At 53.4% G+C, this 25681-nt stretch overlaps 1 protein-coding gene across 1 annotated transcript; it reads left to right on the forward strand.

The window, feature by feature from the left end:
- Nucleotides 1-12150: 12150 nt before the first annotated feature.
- Nucleotides 12151-25252, forward strand: LOC117886943 (E3 ubiquitin-protein ligase TRIM39-like). Its single transcript, XM_034789112.1, has 6 exons — nucleotides 12151-12661; nucleotides 14560-14655; nucleotides 18505-18735; nucleotides 19253-19275; nucleotides 19375-19478; nucleotides 23096-25252. The coding sequence occupies exons 1-6, from the start codon at nucleotides 12242-12244 to the stop codon at nucleotides 23689-23691; spliced, it is 1470 nt and encodes a 489-aa protein (XP_034645003.1). The 5' UTR covers nucleotides 12151-12241; the 3' UTR covers nucleotides 23692-25252.
- The last annotated feature ends 429 nt before the right edge of the window (nucleotides 25253-25681 follow it).

Consider the following 25681-nt stretch of genomic DNA (forward strand, 5'->3'; position numbering starts at 1 on the left):
TTGGTAGTTGGCTCCTCCCTTGCCGTTGCCATTTCAGGTGGGGTTTTCAGCTGAAGACCGTTAGCTAGATAGCTAGCCACTGAAAAGAACTGCGCAGTCTCTGTGCTTCTTACGTGTTATTACGTGCCCGCTGTAGTTTGTCCTAGGGTATGCACTGTGGTTCAGAACCGTACACTACCGTAAATTTGCTTTACACCGGAAAACAACCTGAAAAAACAAAAATGCCAGTAGAGAACCGATCACAGTTGGGTTTAATGGGACATTCCCAATCAACTAATTTTCTATTTCACTACCAAATGCAAAATTTTACCTGAATATGGGGACAATGGTGCCCGATTGTACATCAAGCAGATGTACGCGACCAGGGGCAATCCCTGCTTGCTAATGTGGGTAAGTGAACTGGGCAGCAGCCTAGCAGTGCTCAGCCCCAGCCTGCCCTGTGTAGAATCAGCATGTGCAGAGGCAGGTGCCTCCTTTCCTTGGCTCTGCCATGAGCAAGGTGGACCAGTCTGCACACACTCTGCTGGGGAGGAGGATGCAGCCTCTGACACTTACCTCAGGGACCTGCCAGCCACTTCCTGGGAGCCACCTCAAGTAAGCACTGCCGGGAGTGGTGCTACAGCTACACAGCTGCAGCTCCGCTGCTGCAGCACCATAGTGTAGACACTTTCTACATCAATGGAAGGGGGCTTTCCATCACTCTAGTAAACACCTCCCAGTGTGGTGGCAGCTAGGTTACTGGAAACATTCTTCTGTCGACCTAGCCAGGGTCTAGATTGGCTTAATTACAGCGCTATGTGGTATGAAAAATTCACACCTCTAAGAGATCTAAGTCCAACTAAATTTTAAATGTAGACCAGGGCTATGCCAGAGAAAAGAACATAAGAATGACCATACTGGGTGAGACCAAAGGTCCATCTAGCCCAGTATCCTGTCTTCCAACAGTGGCCAATGCCAGGTGCTTCAGAGGCAATGAATAGAATGGGTAATCATCAAGTGATCCATCCCCTGTTGCCCATTCCCAGCTTCTGGCAAACAGAGTCTAGAGACACCATCCCTGCCCATCCTGGCTAATAGCCATTGATGGACCTATCCTCCATGAATTTATCTAGTTCTTTTTTGAACCCTGTTATAGTCTTGGCCTTCACAACATCCTCTGGCAAAGAGTTCCACAGATTGACTGTGTGTTGTGTGCATCAGGATAGTTCGCCATTGTGCCTTTAATACTGTCTCCTTGAGAAACCCTCAGCTCTCCTGAACTCCTACTTCTCTTAAGATTTCCTCCCACCCCATTTTCTTCCCTACAAATTCTGAGTTTGTTGAAGTCTGCTTTTTTTGAAGTGCACTGTCCTTATTCTGCTGGTCTCATTCTTTCCTTTCTTTAGTCTTCACCTTCACAATATCCTATGGCAAAGAGTTCCACAGATTGATTGTGTGAAGAAATACTTCCTTTTGTTTGTTTTAAACCTGCTGCCTATTCATTTAATTTGGTGACCTCTAGTTCTAAAAACAGACAGAATAGCTAGTCCTTTCGCCACTAAAGCCTAGAGTGACTTTCCGGAAGGCTCAGGCTTATGGCCCACTTAGGACATTATAGTGACTAAAGCCTAGGGGCAGAGTGCTTAGTACCGTGAGTGGGTCCACTGACTTTCAGAGGGACTACTCACAGGAGTAAAGTTACTCACATGTGCGTTTGCAGGATCAGGCTTCAACTATTACCAGTAACTGAACACAAGTTTGTCCAATTAACAGCTTTGCTTAAGACCAGATTGTAACTTAAGCAAAATACCAAATATCACAAGACTTATGATAAAACTGCATCTCCTGTGCTATTAGAACAATTTAAACCAGTGAGATTTGACTATTTCTAATGTAAATTTTAATACTAGGATCTTCATATTCTGATTCCTGCATTCAGTTTCAAACTTGAGAAATGGTTCGTTTTGTTTTCACAAGCTCTACGTGAAAACAAAAGGCAAACCCTCACCCCCAATAGTGGCTGTTATGGTTAGAAAGGGGAAATTTGAATCAGGGCTCCTCAAATCCATTTCTGGCTCTGCCATTGATTTATTATGTGGTCTTGGAGAAATTACTTTACCTTTCCCCATCTGTATAATTATGATTTATTCATTGTAATACAGCAGTAATACAGAGCCTCTAACTAGCCCCTTTGTGCTTGGGATACCGGATCTAATAATGCTTAGCTACTTCTCAGGTGTATTGTAAGGGTATAAACCTTGTGAAATGATTTGAGATTCTTTGAAGAAAAATGCTATACATGTTTAAAGATATAGTGATGAGTGTGATGTAACTGTCTGGATATATAGTGGTGCAAACCATTATTACTGTTCCAATACATAAAGGGAAATATTTTGGAAATTAAAGTTTAATCAAAGAGCACTGGGTGAGGGATTTAATTCTCTCTCTTATAATCCAAGTGTTTTTAAATATATTTATAAAGCTAACTATGTATGTGAAGGGAGATTCTCAACCTAGGAAAGCCAAAATGGTAAGTATTGCACTAAGACGGTTAGGTGATCTTAAAAATACTTACTCAAATACAATTTGATGAATTTTATGTCACTTATTATTTTAAATATTTATAAAAAGTTATCTATGTGAAATCTTTTACAAAATGTTTACTGTAAAAATCTGATGTATTTTTGTACTTTATTTCTGAGGTGAAACAAAAATATTGCTAAAATCCAGAGACTGCATCAACATACTACTACTTGGGTGACTTTTTTGGCCATGGGGTATTTGAGAGGATTCCTGAAACCTGGAAGAATCCACCTAGCCCAAAATGACCAACATTTTGCATTCAGAATCCTTCAGGAAGAAAAGTTTTATTCAATCTTTTTAGGTGTCATTAATATCAGAGCTATAAAGCCAAGGAAAGAATGGTAGTTATTTCTGAAGAAAAGTAATTTTGATATATTCTTGTCTAATAAATATTTATCTAGCTAGCCAAGGTGTTGGAACTAATCACTCTAGTTTTCCTTTAAAAGGGCAAATTTATCGTGGTTTTGTTTCAAGCTCAGAAATGTAGCATACACAGTAGTGCGATATTTCAGTTCAAGAGACAGATTCAAATAGACATTTTCATAAGGTCACAGTAAAAATTTCATAGCATAGTAATACTCCAAGAAGTGATGATATAAAATTTTTCATGTTCTTACGCAGGAGATTGAGTTGGAGTGTGACTCGCCCCTTAATATAAAGATAAACCCAAATCTGTTGCAGACAGGGAGAAATGCAAGTGGCTTGGTGCTGGTCTCCCCTCCCCGAGCCCCCCCGCTCCCTTCTCCGCAGCTTCGCCCTGAACCCCCCCCCCCCCGGGAGTCCCCCCCTTTCGTCTCCAGGTTTCACACCTGCTTGGCTCACAGCCTCTGTGTGCCTGGGGCAGGGCTGCATTCTACAGGCTCCTGCCAGCTGGCACCGCGGCACCGGGAGCTCAGCTGTGCTGCCCCAGGGCCCCCCCAGGAGGAGAGGTGATGGCACCGGCAGCGCCGGCTTGCCGCGGTCCCCCCGATATCGGGACAAAGTGCGTCCCAACCAAGGTAAGGTCGGGACGTGGGACAAGTCCCCTAAAATCGGGACTGTCCCAATAAGATCGGGAGGTCTGGAAACCCTAGATGTTCCCCCTCATAACCATTAGGGGGAATGTGCCAGGCATCTGCCCAGACAATAAACTATCACCACATTGACGCTCTGAACACATTTAACTATGTGAATAATGCTGAATATGGGGCCCAGGAGCTATCACTGATCTCCAAGCATGGGCCAGCTCCCCAGGACAGTGACATCACCCTGGATCTAGGTTGTCTTAGCAAATAGGAACCTTGCAAATGCTCAATGCTCCCCACTGCCACAGTAATTCTTTTTATTTACAATGTTGATAATGAGCTTTTGGCAAGTCATTTCCTACTGTTTAGAACATAAAAGTCATTTTCAGTATAGTTGGAATATCCCCTACATCACCACGAGGGTTTGAACCCTGGTCTTTCATCACTTCAGCACAGCTCTTCATCACTTGAACAAAAGAACTAGTTACAATAGCTGGCAGCAGCAGGCGGCTGTTACTGTCCACACAACATCCACTAAAAACAGTGGGTTACATATGCATGAGTAGCCCCATATTACAGACAGCTTAGTCAAGCACATAGATGGGACACGGTGATGTTCCCCTGGTGTTGTCTAGACCAGTGATCTGCTAGGTCACTCCAATCCTTGACTCTGGGAGCCAGCCTTACCCTGCTCTGCTATGAGAACCCCCACTCCTGAGCTGTTCACACACAGCCACTAGCATGTAAGCTGCTCCCAGCTACATGAGTGAGCACTTTTGGCCAGCCGCTGATTGGATGGTTCAACTGAATGACACTAGCTAATATCTCCGGTCCCAGACACAACCCTAGGGACCTCCATCTTGCAGCGTCCAGTTATGCCTGAGGGACACTGCAAGTTTATATGAGGGATAGCTCAGTGGTTTGAGCATTTAGTCTGCTAAACCCAGGGTTGTGAATTCAATCCTTGAGGGGGCCACTTAGGAATCTGGGGCAAAATCAGTACTTGGTCCTGCTAGTGAAGGCAGGGGGCTGGACTCGATGACCTTTCAAGGTCCGTTCCAGGAGATAGGATATCTCCATAAATTTATTTATTTATTTTTAAATTGATATGTACCAGGCTTGTTATCCCAAGGGGAGTCTCTGACATGCTTCAAACCAACGAACTGCTTCAGGTGGAATAAACAAACAAATTTATTACCTACAAAAGATAGATTTTAAGTGATTATAAGTCAAAGTACCAGAAGTCAGATTAGGTCAAATGAAATAAAAACAAAACACATTCTAAGCTGATCTTAACACTTTCAGTGCCCTTACAAACTTAGATACTTCTCACCACAGACTGGCTGGTTGCCTTTCAGCCAGGCTCTCCCCTTTGATCAGCGCTTCAGTCACTTGGTGGTGGTGTCTGTAGATGGAGGTGGAAGAGAGAGGACGAGCATGGCAAAGGTCTCTCCCTTTTATTATGTTATTTCTTCCCTTTTGGCTTTGCCTCCTCTCTCCCCATTCAGAGTCAGGTGAGCATTACCTCACCACAGTCCCAAACTGACCAAGGGAAGGGGGCTGATTCACTTGAGCGTCCAATAGATTCTTTGTTGCTGCCTAGGCCAGTGTCCTTTGTGCCTTTGAGGCTGGGTTGGGTTTGTCCCATACATCCTCTGATGAGGTGTGTACTGCCCCTCTGCTCCTGGAGAGTTTTGCCTGGGCTTCTTTTAAGCCATGAGGACACATTTTCAGCCTCATAACTATATACGTGAAATTACAAGCTATAACATTACTATAACAACAATGTTCAGTGCATCATGAGCCTTCCAAAGACACCTGGCATGACAAACTTTGAATTGGATACCACACAATCATATTATAAGGATGAACATGGAGGCGCAGGGTTTTCCCCTGAGGTACAGAGTGTCGCAATGTCATGAGTGGCAGTGGAGTTATTCCTTAAACTACAAAGGCAAGAGGAGTGAGACATTGATCTCGCCACGCATAATAGCTACGACGTGCGATTGCTTGCGGCATTCAAGGAGGTGCTGGTCACAGTGGAACACCACTTTGGGGCTCAGGAAACAAGCACTGAGTGGTGGGACCACATCGTCATACACATCTGGGATGACAAGAAGTGGCTGTGGAACTTTCGGATGAGGAAAGCCACATTCATGGGACTGTGTGACAAGCTTGCCACAGCCCTGCTGTCCAAGGACATGAGAATGAGAGCTGCCCTGTCTTTGGAGAAGCGCGTGGCGATGGCACTATGGAAGCTGGCTACTCCAGACTGCTAGCAATCAGTCGATAACCAGTTTGGAGTGGGAAAGTCGACCGTTGGACTCTGAAAGTCCGTGACTCTGGGCAATGTGCGTGACATTGTGGATGGCTTTGAACAAATGGGCTTCCCTAACTGCCACTGCCACTTCATTCTGCCATTCAGTCCTCCTCCTTCTCCTCAGCCCACTGAGTGGGGCACAGACCAACCACAACAGCACCCGCTGCCTCAGCACTGCAGCGCTAATCCCAGCCAAGTGCTGAGGGGAGGCCAGAGGACAGGAGGCTGGAGAGAAAGTCCAGCCCACACTCATCTTGCAGTGGTGTGTCCTGTCCCATGGGGCTGTGCCTGGCTCCCCATTGCAGGCTGAGTGAGGGGCAGGCTCACTCTACAGCCCCTCCCCCTATTGCCCCAGGCTGGGTTTAGGGTCACAGTGCAGAGGTGGAAGGTGCTGCTGCAAGTGGTCAGGGGCCCCAGGTCACAGCACCCCCAACAGGGAGCCAGGCCCAGCCCTGTGGGACAGAAGACACCATTGCCGGGTTTTGGGGGTCTCAGTGCACCCATGAACCCCTGATCAAACCACCCTGCTATGAACTTCTCCTCATAGCTGTGCTCCTCCCATATCTCATTCTTTATAACCCACTAGATGAGCTCTCTGGCCTGTGAGCCAGACATCAGCAACGCTTGCTGTTAACAGTCAGGATGCTCTTAGCAGGTATCTGAAGAGATGTGCAGCTTTCCGAGTCATGGCAGACACCATAAATTCCTCCAACCAACCCGAAGAGCTCTGGGTCTGCGTGCTCCCAGGAGTGGGTCATGGGGCTCCCAGAAGGGAATGTTCCCAGCCACTTCCTTCCCATGGCCTTCTGAGTTGTGCAGCTCCGAGCATGCTGAGATCCATGGATACAGCTGCACAAACCATGAGGGGCGGGGTCAAAGAAAAAACCCAAATCCATCTACAGCCTGACAATGTGTGTCCCCAGACTGTGCCATCAAAACAGAGATGCTCAGGCTGTGCCTTCAAAATGAGATCAACTGTAGCTTGTCAGAGTAAGCCAAAAAGTCTGGACATCAATGGCTTCTGGGAAAAACCAAGGTGCAGCACCTGGAACTTTCTAGCAGTTAGCCCCAAGCCCTTAAATTCTATTCCCTATATAGGGCTTGATCCTGCTTCTATTGAGGTCAATGTCAACACTCCCACAGAGCCCACAGAGAAATATAGCTACTGTTACTACACGAAAAATCCTGCCTATGATGCGCTAACCTGAGCTGTCGACTCTTGATGCTGGTGATCTGGCTGTTCAGGCACCTAAATTCTGGCATTTCACAGTGTTTGCAGGCTTGACTTTGCCACCTGAAATTTTTTTTTAATGTAGTTCTCTGTATGGAATTGAATATCAGTTGTCCCATCATGCAATGCCAATCGTAACTGTACTGCCTGCCTGCAGAGTGCCTGCATGCAAGGCAGATTTCAGGGACTATAGCTTAGTGTACACTTGCAATTGAATGACAAAATTTTTGTCGTTCACAGGTGCTTAACACCCCCCCCCCGCCCAACAACAAAGTTTTGCCCCGGCAAAACTTGCAAGTGTAAACAGTGCTTTGTCGACACAGCCTTGTCGCTAAAAGCTGTGTAGTGTAGACATAGACCTTGGCTACACTTGTGAGTTACAGCGCAATAAAGCCTCCCCCAGCGCTGTAACATACTCCTCGTACAAACTGGCAAGGCACTTACAGTGCTGTATCTCCATGTCTACAGTGCTGCAGGTACTCCACCTTCCTGAGAGGAATACCATGTATTGTGCCATCGCTGCAGTGCTGCGGCGCCAGTATGGCCACCCAATGCGCTGTGACTGGCCTCCAGAAGTATTCAGCAGTATCCCACAATGCCTGTTCTAGCCTCTCTGGTCATCAGTTCAAACTCTAATGCCGTGGCCTCAGGTAACCAACCATGTGACCGACCCTTTACATTCCCTGGGAATTTTAAAAATCCCCTTCCTGTTTGCTCAGCCAGGCATGGCATGGAGTGCTATCAGCGAATCTTTCCAGGTGACCATGCCTCCACGCACCAAGCGAGCCCCAGCATGGAGCAATGGCGCGTTGCTGGACCTCATCAGTGTTTGGGGGGAGGAAGCTGTCCAGTTCCAGCTGCACTCCAGCTGTAAGAATTATGATACCTTCGGGAAGGTATCAGAGGACATGATGGAAAGGGGCCATGACCGGGACGCCCTGCAGTGCAGAATTAAAGTGAAGGAGCTCCAGAGTGCCTACCGCAAAGCCCGCGACGCAAAAGGTCGCACAGGTGCTCCCCCCACGACCTGCCGATTCTACAAAGAGCTGGATGAGATACTTGGGGTTAACCCCACCTCCACTCCGAGCACCACCATGGACACTTCAGAGCTGGTGTGGGGAGGTGAGGAGGAGGAGGAGGAGGAAAACGGGAGTGAGGGTGGTGGGCTGGATGGAGATACCCCGGAATCCCTGGAGCCATGCAGCCAGGAGCTCTTCTCGAGCCAGGAGGAAGGTAGCCAGTCGCAGCGGTCGGTACTTGGTGGAGGACAAACAGAAGAGCAGGTTCCCGGTAAGCGGTTTTTTTTTTGGGAAGGAATTTTTTCGGTGCGGGCTCTTTGGGAGAGGAGGGTTAGGCATGCATGCCTAGATGCGGAATAGCGCATTGATGTGGTTTATCACATCGCGGTAATTGGCCTCAGTAATCTCTTTGAATGTCTCATCGAGAACGTGTGCAATGCTCTTGCGCAGGTTTATCGGGAAAGCCACCATGGTCTTTGTCCCAGCCAGGCTAACGTGTCTGCGCCACTGTGCCGTGAGGGGCGGGGGGACCATTGCTGCACACAGGCAAGCTGCATATGGGCCAGGGCGGAAGCCGCATTGCAGTAGAAGACCCTCCCTTGCTTCCCAGGTCACCCTCAGCAGCGAGATATTGTCCAGGACGAACTCCTGTGGAAAATGTTGGGACAGTGTTCAGTGTAGGTGCCCCCTGCAGCTGTTGGCTCTCCCCAAGGCACAGAAACCCAGAGGACACTACAGCCCTGAAACAATCAGTCCCCCTTATTCACCATTTTGAGGCTCCCATGGGTTATGTGTGCTCTGTTTGGAACGGGAAAATTATGCTATTGTGTAGACCCTGTGTGTGCCCTCCTTAAGTGCGGGGGAAATCATTACTCTGTCTGGTATAAACAATGCTGCCTCTGTTAAATGTTGCATTTTACCTATACAGCTGCATCAACCTTAAGACCTCAGCAGTCCCTCTTATCGCCTGCTCAGAGACTGCAAAGACTCAGGAAGAGACCACGAAAAAGCAAAGAAGACATGCTGCAAGAAGTGATGCGGCAATCTATTAAAGAGAATGAGAAAGCACAGAACTGGAGGAAGAGAGAAAGCAGGATCTGCCAGGAAAACGCAGCGCACCAGCGGCAAAGCACGGAGCACTGGCAGCAAAGCATGGATCGGCTCATAAGCATCCTGGAGTGCCAAGCAGAGGCTATCCAGGAGCTCGTAGCCATGCAGAAGGAGCAGTACCGCAAATGCAAACGCCCCCCACACAGCCCTTGTCCCAAAACTCTTTCCCTTGTGCCCCACTGTTACCTCCAATCCATTTCCCCCAACTTCCAGGTTCTTCACGCCACCAGCTGCCTCCAGCACCAGTATCTTCACCACCCAGCCCTGAAAACCACGACCCTTACCCTCTGCACTCAACCCCCATCACCATGCAGTATAGCTATCCTGAAGTGCAGCACTCACAGCACAGCACACCAGACAGGACATACGCGAATCTGACATTGTACTGTTCCCCAATCCACCCCCTTGCTCTTTCTGATTCCCAAGCAGTTGTGTTTCTTTTCAATAAATACATTTTCTTTCCAATAAATGGATTTTCTTTTCAATAAATGGATTTTTTGGCTTTGAAAACATTCTTTATTATTGCATAAAGTAAAAGATTCCTTAGCCCAGGAAATAAACAGGCACTGCAAGTCTGCTTAACAAACACTGATTCCTAAAGATTGGAACTACTGCACTTCACTCCCGTGCAGGGCACCAGATATCATTACTGGTTTTCAGCCTCAAATTGCTCCCTCAAGGCATCCCTAATCCTTGCAGCCCCGCGCTGGGCCCCTCTAATAGCCCTGCTCTCTAGCTGTGCAAATTCAGCCTCCAGGTGTTGAACCTCGGAGGTCCATGCCTGAGTGAAGCTTTCACCCTTCCCTTCACAAATATTATGGAGGGCACAGCACGTGGATATAACCGTGGGGATGCTGTGTTCGGCCAAGTCCAGCTTCCCATACAGAGATCGCCAGCGGCCCTTTAAACGGCCAAAAGCACACTCCACAGTCATTTGGCACCGGCTCAGCCTGTAGTTGAACCGTTCCTTGCTGCTGTCAAGTCGCCCTGTGTAGGGTTTCATGAGCCACGGCATTAACGGGTAAGCGGGATCTCCAAGGATCACAATGGGCATTTCAACTTCCCCTACTGTGATCTTCCGCTCTGGGAAAAAAGTCCCAGCCTGCAGCTTCCTGAACAGCCAAGTGTTCCAAAAGATGCGTGCGTCATGCACCTTTCCGGGCCAGCCTGTGTTAATGTCAATGAAACACCCACGGTGATCCACAAGCACCTGGAGAACCATAGAGAAATACCCCTTCCGATTAACGTACTCGGATGCTAGGTGGGGTGGTGCCAGAATAGGAATGTGCATCCCATCTATCGCCCCTCCACAGTTAGGGAAACCCATTTGTGCAAAGCCATCCACTATGTCCTGCACGTTACCCAGAGTCACGGTTCTTCTGATTAGGATGCGATTAATGGCCCTGCAAACTTGCATCAACACGATTCTGATGGTCGACCTTCCCACTCCAAACTGGTTTGCGACCGACCGGTAGCTGTCTGGAGTTGCCAGCTTCCAGATTGCAATAGCCACCCGCTTCTCCACTGGCAGGGCAGCTCTCAATCTCGTGTCCTTGCGCCGCAGGGTTGGGGCAAGCTCCTCACACAGTCCCATGAAAGTGGCTTTTCTCATCCGAAAGTTCTGCAGCCACTGCTCGTCATCCCAGACTTCCATGACGATGTGATCCCACCACTCAGTGCTTGTTTCCTGAGCCCAAAAGCGGCGTTCCATGGTGCTGAGCATGTCTGTGAATGCCACAAGCAATTTCATGTTGTACGCATTACGCGTCTCGATAGCATCGTCGGACTCCTCACCCTCACTCTCACTGTCACTTTGGATCTTAAGGAATAGTTCGACAGCCAAACGTGACATGCTGGCAAGATTCAGCAGTTCGGACTCCATTTCCCGCAGACAGATCGCGCTGCACAGAAACCGTTGAAAGATGGTGCCAAAGGTGGACAGAAACAAAGGGATTTCTGGGATGCGAAGTGATGCATCACGGGGCGTTGGGACAGGACCCAGAATGCCCCGCACCCACACCCCCTTCCCACAACCCACGGCGCCAGAATGGGAAAAGGTGCTTTGTGGGATAGCTGCCCATAATGCACCGCTCCCAATGGCGCTACAATTGCCGCAAATGTGGCCATGACAGTGCGCTGGGCAGCTATCAGTGTGGACAGACTGCAGCGCTTTCCTGACTCAACTGTACGAAGGCAGGTTTAACTCACAGCGCTGTACAGCTGCAAGTGTAGCCAAGGCCATAGCCTCAATGTTCTTCGGTTTACACTGTCTAAAGGACAGGGGAATTTGGCCAAATCTTGCCACACAAAGCATAGAGAGGTTCAAAATGGGAGGGGCTTTGAATCCTTAGTGTTCTGTAGCATTTATATTTACAGAAATTTCCAAAGCATCAGTAACCCTGACTTTCTACCTGAGCTTTGTGACACCCCCTCCTCTCCTGAGGGAGCCGAAAGATCCCCTCAGTGCACTTGTAACCCTCTGGTGAGTGTGTGTCACACACACACCCCTTGATGGCTGAGCCACAGGGTTTGTGGGTTTTTACAGCTCTGAACTTCACAGACTGACTCTTTAGCTCCAGCTGTAGAGACTTGTGCTAAGCGCAGTTGGTTCCCACGTCAATCCCCAGTGGGTGTTGGGGTGGGTTAGACAGTTACTGCCTGTGGAGCAGGGGATATTCTCTCCCTTCCAGCCTTACAGCAATATACATCAGATTTGCTAATATTCTTACCCCCTCTCCATTGCCCCCTGTTCTCCCATCCCTGCTCCACACCCCATTCCTTTTCTCTTGCCCTCGTCCTGTCCTTCCCCCTCTTTTACTCTCCTTCAGTTTCACTTCCCTCTTTTCTCCCCCTCCCCCTACTGGCTCCTCCTTTTTCTTCTTCTCCTTCTGTGGCTGGGACTAGCGGATACTTGCAGGCGGCCCCTCCCAGTGTCAGCACAAGCCCACACAGTGCAGAGCCAAGGGCAGAGAGAACAGAAACTCACCCAGCTGTGATGGCCTCCGCAGCTATAGCAGGGGAAATACAAGATGACGCCATTTGCTCCATCTGCCTGGAGTATCTGACAGAGCCGGTGACTATAGTGTGTGGGCACAACTTCTGCCGAGCCTGCATCACCCCGTACTGTGAGGAAAAGGGAACAGGGACACCCCTGACCTGTCCCCAGTGCAGAGCCCAGTTCCAGAAAGGGGAGTTCAAAGCCAATACCAAGCTGAACAACATCGTACAAAAGCTCAAACAATTGGGGTTAAAACCAGGAAAAGGGCAAAAGGAGGATCTGTGTGAGAGACACGAGGAACGTCTCAAACTCTTCTGTGAGGACGATGGAGAAACTATTTGCTGGGTGTGTGAGAAATCCTGGGACCACAAGTCTCACACGGTGGTTCCCGCTGAGGAGGCTGCCCAGGAGTACAAGGTAAGAAATGCTGTTGACTTTGCTTAATTAAACCCCTTAAGGACCCCAGGTTTCTCCCCCAAGAACTCCCAGGCCACGTCCACACGACAGGTGCTTCAGCAGCACAGCTACAGCACTGCAGCAAAGTAGCCAGGGTGACCTAAATGCTACGATAAGACCAGGCCCAAGCCTCTGTGCTCACTGACAGGCACTTCTCCAGCGAAGAACCTGCCTTGTTCTCCAGGATCTCAGCTTTCACTTTGCTTTCAACTGAGTCTCCAGCTGTTTTGGTTGTGAAGAAAACCCCAAAACTGTGACCCAGATGTAGGGGATGCAGAGAGCTGGGCACAGCAGCTCTGAGAGGTGTGAACGGCCCCATCGCCTCAGTGAGGGGTGAGCTCAGGTGCCCAGGAATGATCATTTAAATATCAACACTGTTAATTATTTTGTTCCCCATGTGAGAGCAGAGAGGGAGAATTACAGCTCGGCACCATTTATTGCCAGTGACCCTCCTTCCAGTGCCACAAGCGGGTGATGTTTGGGAGATGCTACTCCTGATTTTTCCCCCAGTAAAGAAGGACCAGGCCCAGAGAGTCCAGCGGAGCCCAGGGGTAAATTCTAGCCTAGTGATTCTCAAACTTTTGTACTGGTGACCCCTTTCAATAGCAAGCCTCTGAGTGAGACCCCACTTTTTTATATATTTAACACCATTATAAATGCTGGATACAAAGCACAGTTTGGGGTGGAGGCTGATAGCTCGCGACCCCCCATGTAATAACCTTGCGACCCCCTGAGGGGTCCCAACCCCCAGTTTGAGAACCCCTGTTCTAGCCCCATGAGGGGAACCAGGCCCCAGGAGCCCCTTGGAGCCAATCAGCAACTCCATCCTGTTGTGAACATTGCACCATCTCCTGTGAACATATCATGGGGTCTCCTTTTGGTGACTCACATGGGCGGAGCTTATTTTGTGGGTGGAGCTTCAAAGAATACAGCCACCTTTGTCCCTCCCCAGTTCTGATCCCTGCTCATTTATTAAGCTGTTTTGCTGGATGCAAAGGCTGCTTTTCCACCTCCTGTCTCTCAGTAGTCCCTGCTGGGTCCATCCCTCATTGCTTCCCTGCAGCAGCACCACAGGGGTGTCAGCAAGCAGCTCCCCAGTTGCTCTCAGCCTAGGCCCTTGGGCAGAGAGGGGGAGAGAATTCGAGAGCTCAGAGAAAAGAGAGAGTGAAATGTGGAGATCTCAGGAGGGTGCTCTCGGGGGCTGCCAGGGGTGTTGCACAGAGTGGGGCTGACGGGGCAGGAGCACGTTGCTGTGCTGTGTGAAGGAATCACACGCTGTCAAAGGGGAAGAGAGCCCTGGGTTATTTCAGCTCTGGAGCAGTTACAATTATGGGTGGCACATTCCCCCAGACCGAGTGTGTTCCCTGTTCCTCACTGACCTCCAGCCACATCACAGCTTCACCCTGTACAGTTCATGGGACTGCGCTGGCTCAGGTGCTCAGCTGCTGCCTGAGGGAGGCCACATGGGAGCCTGGACAGACGAGAGCACGGTGGGGTCTTGTTCCTGGCCTGGGTCTGGGCACAATGCAGCGAGGTGCTGTCCCAACCTCTTCACTCTCACTGGCAGGAGGGATCGTTCAGAACCTTCCCAGCTGTTTCCCCTCTGGCCTGTGCTCAGTGATGGGAAACTTGAGCTCAAACACAGGCTCTGAGAAGTCCTGAGTGTCTGCAGGAAGCAGAGCCCCTGCTCTGAGACTGGCGTCTCTGCTCCCATGAGGCCTTTGGGGCCAGCAGAGCCGAGTCTGCTTCTCGCTTCCAGGGTATTTACTGCTGGTGTATGAAATACCAATATGTACAGTACTGTCCACCCATTGGACAGGCAGACTAATGGCTGTTTATCGCACACGATGCCCCTGCAGGTGAAACTCCAGGGAGCCCTGGGCCCTCTGAAGAAGGAGCTGGAAGAGGCCCTGGCTCTGACGTCTAAAGAGGAGGAGAAAACCACCGAGTGGCAGGTGGGTGTCTGGGTTTATTCCTCCCTCCTCCCTTCCCCCTTCCCCCTGCAGCGTTCCCAGGAGTGACGGGGCCGTAAAGCTCCAGGATGAGGTTATGAACCTGCTCTGGTTGTTTGCTCCATTGCACAGGGTTGGTGCCGACCATGGGCAGCGCATCCCTCCGGCATTTGGGGAGGCCGGGCGTGAGTGCGGGAACCTCCCCTGCGCCTGGATCATCGCCCTGCCCACTGCTCCACCCCCATTTGTCCTCCTCTCTCTGAGGCCCCACCCACGCTCCCCTCCTGCTCTGCCCCATGCCCTGCTCCCACTCAGCCCCCTCCCCAGAGGTTCCCCACTCACTGTTCACTGTTGCAGCTCGCTCCTCTCACCAACCCCCTCCCACAAGGCCCCCTCACCTGCCACTTGCTCCTTTCTGCCCCTTCTGTCTTAAGGGTGAGTGCCGGGGGGGGGAGAGAGAGAAGCAAATGGTGCCCCCCTCCACAGCTGACGGGGGCAAGCAGCGGGTGCTTCGGGCTTCGGGGGAAGAGCGGGAGTGAGAACTCCTGGCGAAGTGCAGGCAGCACTCCAAAGGCGGCAGGTCTGCAGCCTGCCCCCAAAGGGAGGGGTGCAGCATCCTGTCTGGGGAGGCTCAGCCTCCCCTGGCCAATGGTACCTGCCATCCAGGGTGCTGGCAGCATCAGGCTGTGTCTCTGGTGGGGATCTCAGCGCAGCAGCTCCTGTAGGTGGAGGAGGGGCAGTTCCTGGCCCTTGTGGTGCAGACCCACCCCTGAGATCTCTGATGGGCAAATTTTCCATATTGGGTGCAGTGTTTCCACTATTCCATGGCTCCTGTTTCCCTCCTGCAGATGGGGATGGTGTGTCGGCTGCTCCAGCCATCAGTTTTCAGTGGCCTCCATGACAAAGCTCTGCAGCTTCTCTGCAGCCTGGAGGAAACAGATTGTTCCTTCTCGCTCTGCACCCACAATCCCTGCAGTGAATCTGCCCCGTGCCTGGGCCAGACACTGGAGCTGGGAGGAGGATTTGACCCCATGGATGAGGTTCAGAGTCACTCAGCTGGCTGGGCTGGGGCCATGCTGGGAGCTGAGCTCTTCTGAGCATCAAACCCAGTTGTGGGTGTGGAGCTCTGTGGAAAATCTGCCCCTAGGCTACATCTACATGGCCCCAACAGCCAGCTGCAGGCTAGTCACTGACTGCCTCCCCCAGAATCCCCAACTCCCCCTGCTTCTTGTCCCCTGACTGCCCCCTCCTGAGAACCCCCACCCTAACTGCCCCCCTAGGACCCTACCTGTCCCCTGACTGCCCCACCCCTTATCCACACCCCCACCCCCAGACAGACCCCCGGGACTCCCATGTCCCATCCAACCACTCCCCACCCCCTGACAGCCCCCCCCAGAAATTCTGACCCATCTAAACCCCTCTGCTCCCTGTCCCCTGACTGCTCCGATCCCTCTCCCCACCCCTGCCCCCTGACAGCCCCGCCCCCAGAACTCCCCAAACCCCCCACCTTGTCCCCTGACTGCCCCCTCCTGGGACCCCTGCTCCTAACTGCCCTCCAGAACCCCACCCCCTACCTAAGCCTCCCTGTTCGTTGTCCCCTAACTGCCCATTCCTGAGACCCCCCCACCCTAACTGCCCCTCTAGGACCCTACCCCATACCTGTACCCTGACTGCCCAAAACTTTATCCACACCCCCATCCCCAGACAGCCCCCCCTGAACTCCCGACCCATCCAACCCTGCTCCCTGTCTCTTGACTGCCCCCTCCAGAACCTCCCTGCCCCTTCTCCGACCCCCTGGCCCCTTTACCGTGCCGCTCAGAACAGCGTGCTGCGGAGGGACAGGCTGGGCAGCAGGGGAGGGGGAGCAGGGGGAAGAGCTCCAGACTGCCGGAGGCCTGATGCGAACGGCCCAGCAATCTGTGAATGCAGAGAGGGGGAGGGGGAGGAGGGGAGTGATCTCAAGTTGCAGGGGAGAGGAGGGGGAAGCGGAGGAAGGGCTCTGGCTGCCAGAGCCCCGTGCGAGTGGCACGGTCTGGCCGGCTGCCCTGTCAGCCGCGCGCATTCTGCATGGGGGGAAAATCCGGACATTTACAAATTCCCCCCCGACGCTATTTTTAACTCAAAAAAGCCGGACATGTCCGGCAGAATCTGGACAAATGGTAACCCTAAGTAGGGGGGTGGCCTGCAGGGCCAGGCGGCGGCTGTTCTCCCCACTTGGGCAGCGGGACTCGGGAGCAGCTGCTGCTGCTGCTCCCACATCCACTTCCGCGGGGGGAGGAAGCGGCCGCTAGCCAAGCTCGGCGGCTGCGGCTCTGGCACCCGGGCCCGAACCCCCCAAGCCTGGGCCTGCTGCGGGGACCCAGCAGTGCGCACGCTGCGCCCAGCCCCTGGCCAGTCACGTCTGGGCTGCTGCCCAACTGGTGCAATCCCGCGGCGGCCCTGGGGCGGAGGCATCGGCAGCTCAGCCCCGTTTGTTCCCCTGCGGGAACCGAGCGGGACGGGGGGGCTGGGGCCTGCCGCCCCCCTACTCTCCCTCCAGGTACCGCCCGACTGAGCCCTGCCTGCTCGGGGCCAGGCCAGACTCTCACTCAACCCGGCCCCGCGCTCCCCCTGCGTCTCCGGGGCCTCCCTCCAGCGCTTGAGGATGAAGGGGGGGGTTGTTTCTTTACTCTGCCGCCGTTTTTTTTTTGTTTTTTTGTTTGCTCCGCCCCCCCACCCCACCCCGCCCCCCTCCACATCCTGATATTTGTCCTGGGTGATCTGGTCACCCTACTACCAGTACCCGAGCTAGCCAGATCAGACACAGACACTGAGCACAGCCCCTTCCCCCCCACACACAGGTGAGCCGGACAGACCGACGAGTTAGAGCCCTGCGCAGGGAAGGGGAGGGGGGTCAGCACAGGGCACAGACCAGTGGGGGGAAGGGCTGGGGTTCACGTACTGAGGTTTCAGGGAGCGGGGCAGGGGACAGGGGCCGGGGAAGCTGCTGAAGCCCCTGGCCATGTTGGCATCTCAGGGAGAGTGAGAGGGACTTTCCCCAACATCACTGTGGCCCGAGTCACACTGGGGGGCAGGCTCACCCCAGGGTCACCCAGCACCTCTGTGCTGAGCTGCAGGGGAGCTAGAGAGGCCAGTGCAGAGCAGCCAGCCCCTCCCCCAGCCAGGATCAGCACCAGTTCAGCACCGTTCCCACGGCTCCTTTCAGGGAGCAGGTGGGGACAAAACTGGCATCAGCCAACCCACTGCTCTGTGAGCCTAGTGGGCTCCCTAAAGGCTGCGATCCCAGGGGCACTGGGCACATGGGCATGGGGCACTCAACCAGGCTGGGTGAGGCCAAAGTCAGCTCTGACAATGCCCTGGGCGCCCAACACCAATGTGAGCCACAGGATGGCCCCCAAAACACTATTAGCACCAGCCCGATGTTCTGAATTTGCAGTCCTGGGAGCAGGTTGTCAAAGAAGGAGCATCGCCCACATCTCACTGTGACGGCTCCCCTTGGTGTCTGAGGGCCCAACACTTGGCACCCAAATCCCCCCCACGGTTTCCCTGTGCAGCCCCCTGTATATCTCTCCTGTTCCCTCGATTTCTCCAGACTCCACTGTGTCCATCCCATGCCACCTGCAATAACATACTTTGGCTTTACCAAGCACCCTGGACAACCCCGCTATGGCACTGGCCTTATTAACTCTGAACTAAAACAAACTCTTTATGGTACGTTTGCCAAAGAAGTAAATATCCTTACAAACGTGATACTGATCTAATATCCCCTGATTCATGGACAGAGGCCCAGTCTGTGTAACTCAACATCTGACTCACGTTTTCTCTGTGCCTTTCCTATTTTTCTATCTTCAGAGGAAAGTGAAGAATAAGAGAGAGATGATTGCAGGTGAATTTAACAGACTGCACATGCTGCTGAGAGAGGAGAAGCAGCTGCTTCTGCAGAGACTGGAGGAGGAGGAGAGGGAGACTCTGCAGAGACTAAGGGAAAATGTCACCAAACTCTCCCGGCAAAGCTCCTCTCTGCAGCAGCTGATCGCAGAGATAGAGGAGAAGTGTCAGCAACCAGTTGTCGAGCTGCTAAAGGTGAGATGGCATCAAAATTCTCCCCCCATCCAGAATTATAACTCAGATCCCTGGGTCTGGATCCCAACAATGAGAGTAAATGTGTCTGTGGTTACAGACAAACAGAACATCCGGCTAAGGGCTCCATCAGTTCCAAAGTATCGCAGTTCATGTCAGAGGGGAATTCTCCTGGAGACCCAGTGAGGCCGTGGAAGATTAAATGGATGATACAAAAATGATACTGAGCTAAACCCATCCCTGCTCTGACCCCAGAACATTGGACCCAACACAGTCGATAAACACAGATACTGATGGGCTGGGTCCCGAAAAGGGAGAACCCTTCAGCTAAATCCCTGTCTCACCTACATACATGAAACAAGTGTTAATGCAAAACGGTGTGTGAGATTTTAGCACAAAACAGTGAAGCCTGGGAGGGTTGATCTGTTTTCTAGATGAAAGTTTGATGCCCAGAGCGAGACTCCCTCAGTTTTATGCACATTGTGTTAATACAGAACATTGATTGTCTTTTTCCTTTCAGGATGTGAAAAGCACATTGAGCAGGTGTGTTTCCTATGTTCATTACTCTTATATTCCTGGTGGTGGTTCTGGGATGATGTGTGTACAGAGCAGCTGAGTGATGATGGGACGTTTTCTTCATAGGAGTGAGAATGTGAAACTCCAGGAACCAAAAGCTGTTTCTACTGACCTGAAGAACGTGTATAAAATTTCCCTTGACATGAGGGAAGCACTGAAGAGATTCATAGGTGAGTGGATTCTACTGGGACATTCAGCTGTATTGTGCCTGGGGATCTGAACAGCGCCTGGAACCCAGGACACGCATGGACCCAGCTGACAGGCTTGGAGCTGTGTGATAGCTGGAGGCTGATATGCTCAGTGCTGGGCAGTTTGCCTGCTACTTACAGCCACCTGCTGGTACTTGCCCAAGTATCTGACCAGGCCCCATCACTCTGACATCCTGACCCCTCCATGGCTGAGTTAATGGATGTCCCTGAGCCAGGTGCTGTGAGGCCTGGACTGGGCCCATTGTGCTGGGTCCTGCACAGGCTGATAACAGATGACGTGTCTGTGCCTCTCTCCTCTTGGGACACGTGAGGGCTGCATTGTGTGGCCACCGCTCAGCACTGCCCCAGCCCCCATTAGCCAAGGCTGGCCGAACTTTCTGAGCTGGAGGAGGGGCCGGTCTGGCTGCTGTGGTCTGACCTGGGCCGTGTGTTACTGGGTAACAAGCTGAATCCTACGGGCCCCTCGTCTGCTCTGAGCACAGCCCAGTGTGAGGTTGGGTCAGTGGTTTGCTGCTCAGTGAGTGAGACTCACTCACAAGAGTGTGACCCTGTCACAACAGCTGAGCGTGAGCTGCCCCCATCCAAACCCCTCCCCACAACCCCAGCGCGGAGACCGGCGGCAATGGCACAAACCTGACAGCGAGGGGGGACAGAGAAGAAACTAAGGCAGAGGAGAGGGGGACTGGGAAGGCTCAGTGAGCTCGGTCTGTGATTGTTGAACTGGCCCTTTCATCCTACCCCCGCCGCTCCTCTCTTCCCCCCCACCCCCCAGCAGGGGCAGTGGAAGGGGCCAAGCTGGGTGTGTCTGTCCCGGCCGATGGAGGCTGCGCAGTCGGTGCCGGCTGCAGGGCCAGGATCTCAGGGCTCCGGGGAGCAGGAACCCCAGGCTGTGGGGGAAGCAGCTTCCTCTGTGTGACTGGCTGGAGCCAGCACATCCCTGCTCCCCTCCCCGGTCACTGCTCCCAGCCCAGCACAGTCTGTGCCCACTGGACCCTGAACACGGCTGGGCTCTGGGCCATTCCACACCCCTGGCCCCTGAGCCTGTCGGGATCCTGAACCAGTCACCTCAGTGCCTCGTTCTAGGGGATCACCAACCCCTGGGGAGCCTCCTGTCAGCCCCCCAGAAGCTCCTTCCTGGGCAGGGTCCCAGGCCCTGAGAGACTCCCTGGCTGCTCCAGGCTGGCCAGGCCCAGGGTTTCCAGCAGGGCTCTTGGTGCTGGCACCGCGCTCGCTGCCAGAGCTCCCAGCCCCTGTCCCAGCCCGGCCTGTTGTCCCAGCGCTGACCCCTCCCCTGCGGTGGGGACGCTGCTGCTCTCAATGGCTGAGCCCCTCTCTCTGCCGCTGCCTCTGCTGCTGCGCTCGCAGGCTCAGCCCGTGCCAGGGCCAATGCGGCGCTGCTGGGGCTGCTCCTTCCCTCGGCACCTGGAGTCTCTGTGTCTGGGGAAAATGGCGGGTGAGTGGGGAGGGACCTGCTCAGAGACACACGCCCTGTGCTGCACCCAGAGGGCAGAGACCAGCCAGGGCCAGGCAGCAAAGTGCCACGGTGCTGGGATTAACCCTTTCCTTCCACCCACCCCAGCAGCCCTGGCCAGTCAGTGCCACTTGACTGCCTGTGCTCTGACCCCAGGGACCCGGGTCCGGCAGCTCAGATGAGTCACTGGGTGAATGTGTGGGGCAGAGTAACCAGGGATCCATGAGCCCCAGGATAACTGTGTGCAATGGGGAAGGCCCCACCCTGTTATGCAGACCTTAGGGACTGGGCAGTGAGTGTTATCATTGATAGAGAGCCCAGGAGTGAGCCAGGCACTGCAGAGACAGAACAAGGGGCTGCCAGCCCCAAGGGCTCCTGGTCTGAGTGCAGACAAGGCCCAGCGAGTGCAGCAGCAAACATTGGGGGAGGGGGCACGAGGGTCCCATTGTGGGGCCAGCAAGTCCCTGAGCCCATCCTGTGCCTGTCTTCTGGGTGTAGTAGACAGTATTGTAGTGACCCTGATGGCTCCATGTTGGGCCCTGGGTCACCCCCACCCCCCAGGGAACAGAACAGGGTAGAGACAGCCTGAGGTCGGGGGGAGCTGGAGGCTGGGGGGGATGGGGAGCTGCCTGGGAGCTGGGACAGGGACCCTGGAAGCCAGGTAGGTGGCCCAAAACCCTGTGCTGTGTTCGCTCCAGGTTCCTCACTGTCCTCAAGTCAGGAGTCCTCAGTCCTCCTTCCTGGAGCTGGGCTTGGATTAGTTTCCATCCCCTCCTGGAGCTGGGGTCATTTCAGACTGTGCCTTTATTCTCTGCATCCACTTTCTCCAGCCGGGGGCAGCTCTCCAGGGTTTTGTCCTGCTACAGCTGCTGCTGTCATCAGGGCTGGCTCCAGGCACCAGCTGAGCAAGATGGTGCTTGGGGCGGCAGATTGTTGGAGGCGGCATTGTGCCCAATCCTAGGGCGGCACGGATGCTTTTTTTGTTTGTTTTGTTTTGTTTGTTTTTGCTCCACCCCTTTGCCCCCCATGTCCCTCTGACACCTGTCCTACCCTCACCCCTCTTTGTCCCCTTGTCACCTGCACCTTCTCCCACCCCCTCCTTTTCCCCTGGTGCCAGCCCCTCCTTCTACTCCCCCTCTGCCTCCCTAGCGCCTGCCCCTCTGTCCACCCCTTGTGTCCCCTGGTGCAAGCCCATTCCCTTCCCCCCATCCCCCAGTGCCACCTGCCCTTTCTCTAGCCCACCCTTTGGACCCATGGTGCCCACCCCTCCCCTCATCTCTCTCTTTCCCTTGAAACCAGTCCTGTCTCTCAAAAATACTCTATGGCCCAGATGCCCCTCCCCTTCCCTCTTACCCCTCTGTGTCCCCCCCCCCCATCACCCCATTCTGCTCCCTGGCACATGCCCCTCCTCTTGCCCTCCTCCAACCACTAGTGACAGCCCCTGCCCTAGCCAGCCCCTCTGCCCCCAGGATCAGGATCCTGTCTCCCTCTGTTCCCCTGGTGCCTGCCCCTTCCTTCCCTCCCCCCCCCTGGGCCCGGCCCCCGCCCCCCCCCCCAATCCTCCCCCACCCCCTGACACCAGTCCCTCCCCTTGATTCCCTCTGTCCCATTGGAGCCCCCCCCATTCCCTCACATCCTTCTGCTCCCTTGTGCCCACCCCTTCCCTTGCTTCTCTGTGTCCCCTGGGGTCCATCCCCTTCTTCTGCCCTGATGTCCACCCCTTCCTTCACCCCATGCAGCCCCCGGGAACCTGCCCTTCCCTTCAACCTCTCTGGTACATGCCCCTTTCCTTGCCTGCCCATTGTCCTTGTGCATGCCCCTCCCCTCTGCCCCTCCTCCTCCTCCTCCTGTCACCTGCCCCCCCCTTTCCTCTCCCAGCATCAACCTGTCCCCTCCCATCCCCTGCCCCCACTGACACCTTCCCACCCTCCCCCGCTCCTCCTGCCCTTTTCCTGCTCATTGTCTCCACACAGACAGATGGACCCTGACTCCTGCTCAGGCAATAACCTCCCCCCCCCCTGCAATTAACAGGGATGCAGCTTAATTTCCCTTTGATCCCAGTGACCAGCCCCTGCCCCTGGCACTGACTCTGTGACTCTCTCCCCAGTGGACGTGACTCTGGATCCAGACACGGCTAATCCCTGGCTCAACCTGTCTGAGGATCGGAAATGTGTGAGACTCAGAAGCACACGCCAGGATCTGCCTGACAATTCTGAGAGATTTGATCCTTGTGTCTGTGTCCTGGGCACTGTGGGGTTCACGGGCGGGAGGCGTTACTGGGAGGTGGAGGTGGGAGACAAGACAAGGTGGGCTCTGGGGATTTGTAGGAAATCTGTGCGCAGGAAGGGACTGATCACACCCACACCGGCGGATGGATACTGGGTTGTGTGGCTGAGTGCTGGGGAATACAAGGCCCTTACCTCCCCCTGGGTCCTCCCTGTGAGCGTCAGGCCCAGCCAGGTGGGGATTTTCCTAGACTATGAGGCGGGTGAGGTCTCGTTTTACAATGTGACTGACAGATCCCATCTCTTCACTTTCATTGTCACCTTCTCCGGGATGCTCCACCCTTTCTTCTGTCCTAGTCTCAGTGCTGGGGGTAAAAACGCGGCTCCCCTGATAATCTGCCCGGTCCCAGCTCAGGCCAGAGCTGTCCCTGACAGTGTTACAGATTTTCATTACCAATCTGCCTGGAGCATCAAGTGATCAGGCTGACACCTCAGGATCATTTGGGGAGAAGATGACTTAACACACCAAGTGTTAAAATTTTAAAACTTTATTAATAAAATAATAAAATACAGCAGAGAGTCCTGGGAACGCTGCCATGTCACTCAGGGGAAGAAAGAAAGCATTAGCGCCCCAAGCCCTAACCCACTTTCATACTCACACACGCACTACCCAAGACTGGCCAGGCCTGGGTGTAATGCAAGAAGAAGCGGGGGTGGACGGGAGTTCTTGCCCTGGGCCTAGGTCATCGGGGAATCCGCTGTAATCTCTGAATTGCTCCAGCTCTCAGGAGGGTTTTTAAGTCCTGGGTTCCTTTGGGGGTGTCATTGTCCAGGGCCCTCTGTGCCTGGTGCTCTTTGTACCAGTCCCAATCAGCTTGCTGTGGCCTTCTTTGCTGCCCAAAACACACCGGCTCTGGAGAATTTGTTTTCCCTTCTGTTGGCCTTCACCATCACCGCATCATTTGCTCTGTTTTCGCTGCTATGTTTGCAGCTCTGCTCCACTTAGTTCTCCTCTTCTCACAACTGGGCAACACTAGATTTCTCGTCTGTAGATTTCTCATCGAGCCCATGACCTTGGGCCAGGGTCAGCATCTTATCTTCACATGAAGCTAGCTAAAGTACCAAGTTAACCCATTCTCTGCTTTTTTCTTTCTCTCCCCCACTCTTGGCCTCTCGTACTCCTGCAAAGGAATCTTCCATTCCCCACTCACACACGTTTGACCCTCCCCAAAATGCTTTGCGATGCTTGCAAGAGCATTAGTCACATATAATGTTGACCTGCTTTTCCCAGGGCCTCCCTGAAGGAGGGGGCCATTGGGGTGTGACAACAGTGACACCCACGACACAGACTCTCCCCTCCCAATGCTGCTGCTCTTCCCATCCCCAGTGCTGGAGGCCAGTCACTGCAGGCAACTGGACTTTTTGTGCTGACTGGACCCTGCCAGTTTTCCTATTCAACTGGAGGTTCCAGTCATAAACTGGACACGTGGCAACCCTTAGCCCTCGCCTTTCCCCAGCCCCTGCCCCAGGGGTAGCAGGTGGTGGTGGATGGGGATCATTCACTCCTGTCAGAATTTTCTACTCCTGTGAAATTTCAATGTAAAATAGGAAAGAAAAAAAGATATTTTCTAAATTGGAATAATTGTAACAAGGTGTAAAAAAAGAATATTTTAATTTACATTTCAACTTTATTTCAGAAACAAACATCTAAACCTATTTCTATGAATGTGGTGTGGTGGGGGAAGGGGGGGCACACAGATGGACCAGGGGGCATACAGATGGACCAGGGGCAGGCTCCACACCACACCCCCTGTGTCCCCACAAACACAGTCAAGACCCCCACCACAAGAGCACAATTGGAAAGTAACTCAGTCTAAAAGGCCCCCTCCACGGTGGTCTGCAGAGTCTCTGCACATTCCCCCAGCAGCAAACCATCTTCTTCTCCACCTCGAGGCTCCAGCAGCTCCCAGGCAGCAAGCACAGCAGCAGCGGCTCCAGCAGACCATCCAGTGGCCAGCCAGGCAGGACCCTTTCCAGGTGGTAGTGGTGGTGGTGGTGGTGGTGTCCATAGCAGCAGCAAGGGCTGGGGCGGGGTCCCTCACTTCCCTCTCCTAGGGAGTGGGCCAGCAGGCCCCCCCAAGGGGCTGTAGCAGGAGCAGCAGCAACCGAGGGTTGGGGGCGTCCACCAGCCAGCCAGCAACCAGGTAGCAGAGAGGGAGGAGCAGGAGCAAGGGCCCAGCAGGAGCAGCAGCCACCTCCCTCCCTCCAGGCCAGAGGGGAAGACAGGGAGAGCAGCCACTGGAGGAGCAGATCCCTATTCTCTGGATAGCTAAACAAAGGCTACCCCAAGCCAATCAAGACACCTGAGGGCCAGTTAACCAGTTAAGGTCATTAGGCTAATGCCAGCACCGGACCCAAATTAACTGGCAAAGGATTAGTTGAGGCCGTTAGGCTAATGAAGACAGCTG

The sequence above is a fragment of the Trachemys scripta genome, chromosome 14 (assembly GCF_013100865.1).
Source record: "Trachemys scripta elegans isolate TJP31775 chromosome 14, CAS_Tse_1.0, whole genome shotgun sequence".
NCBI classification, from domain to species: domain Eukaryota; kingdom Metazoa; phylum Chordata; order Testudines; family Emydidae; genus Trachemys; species Trachemys scripta.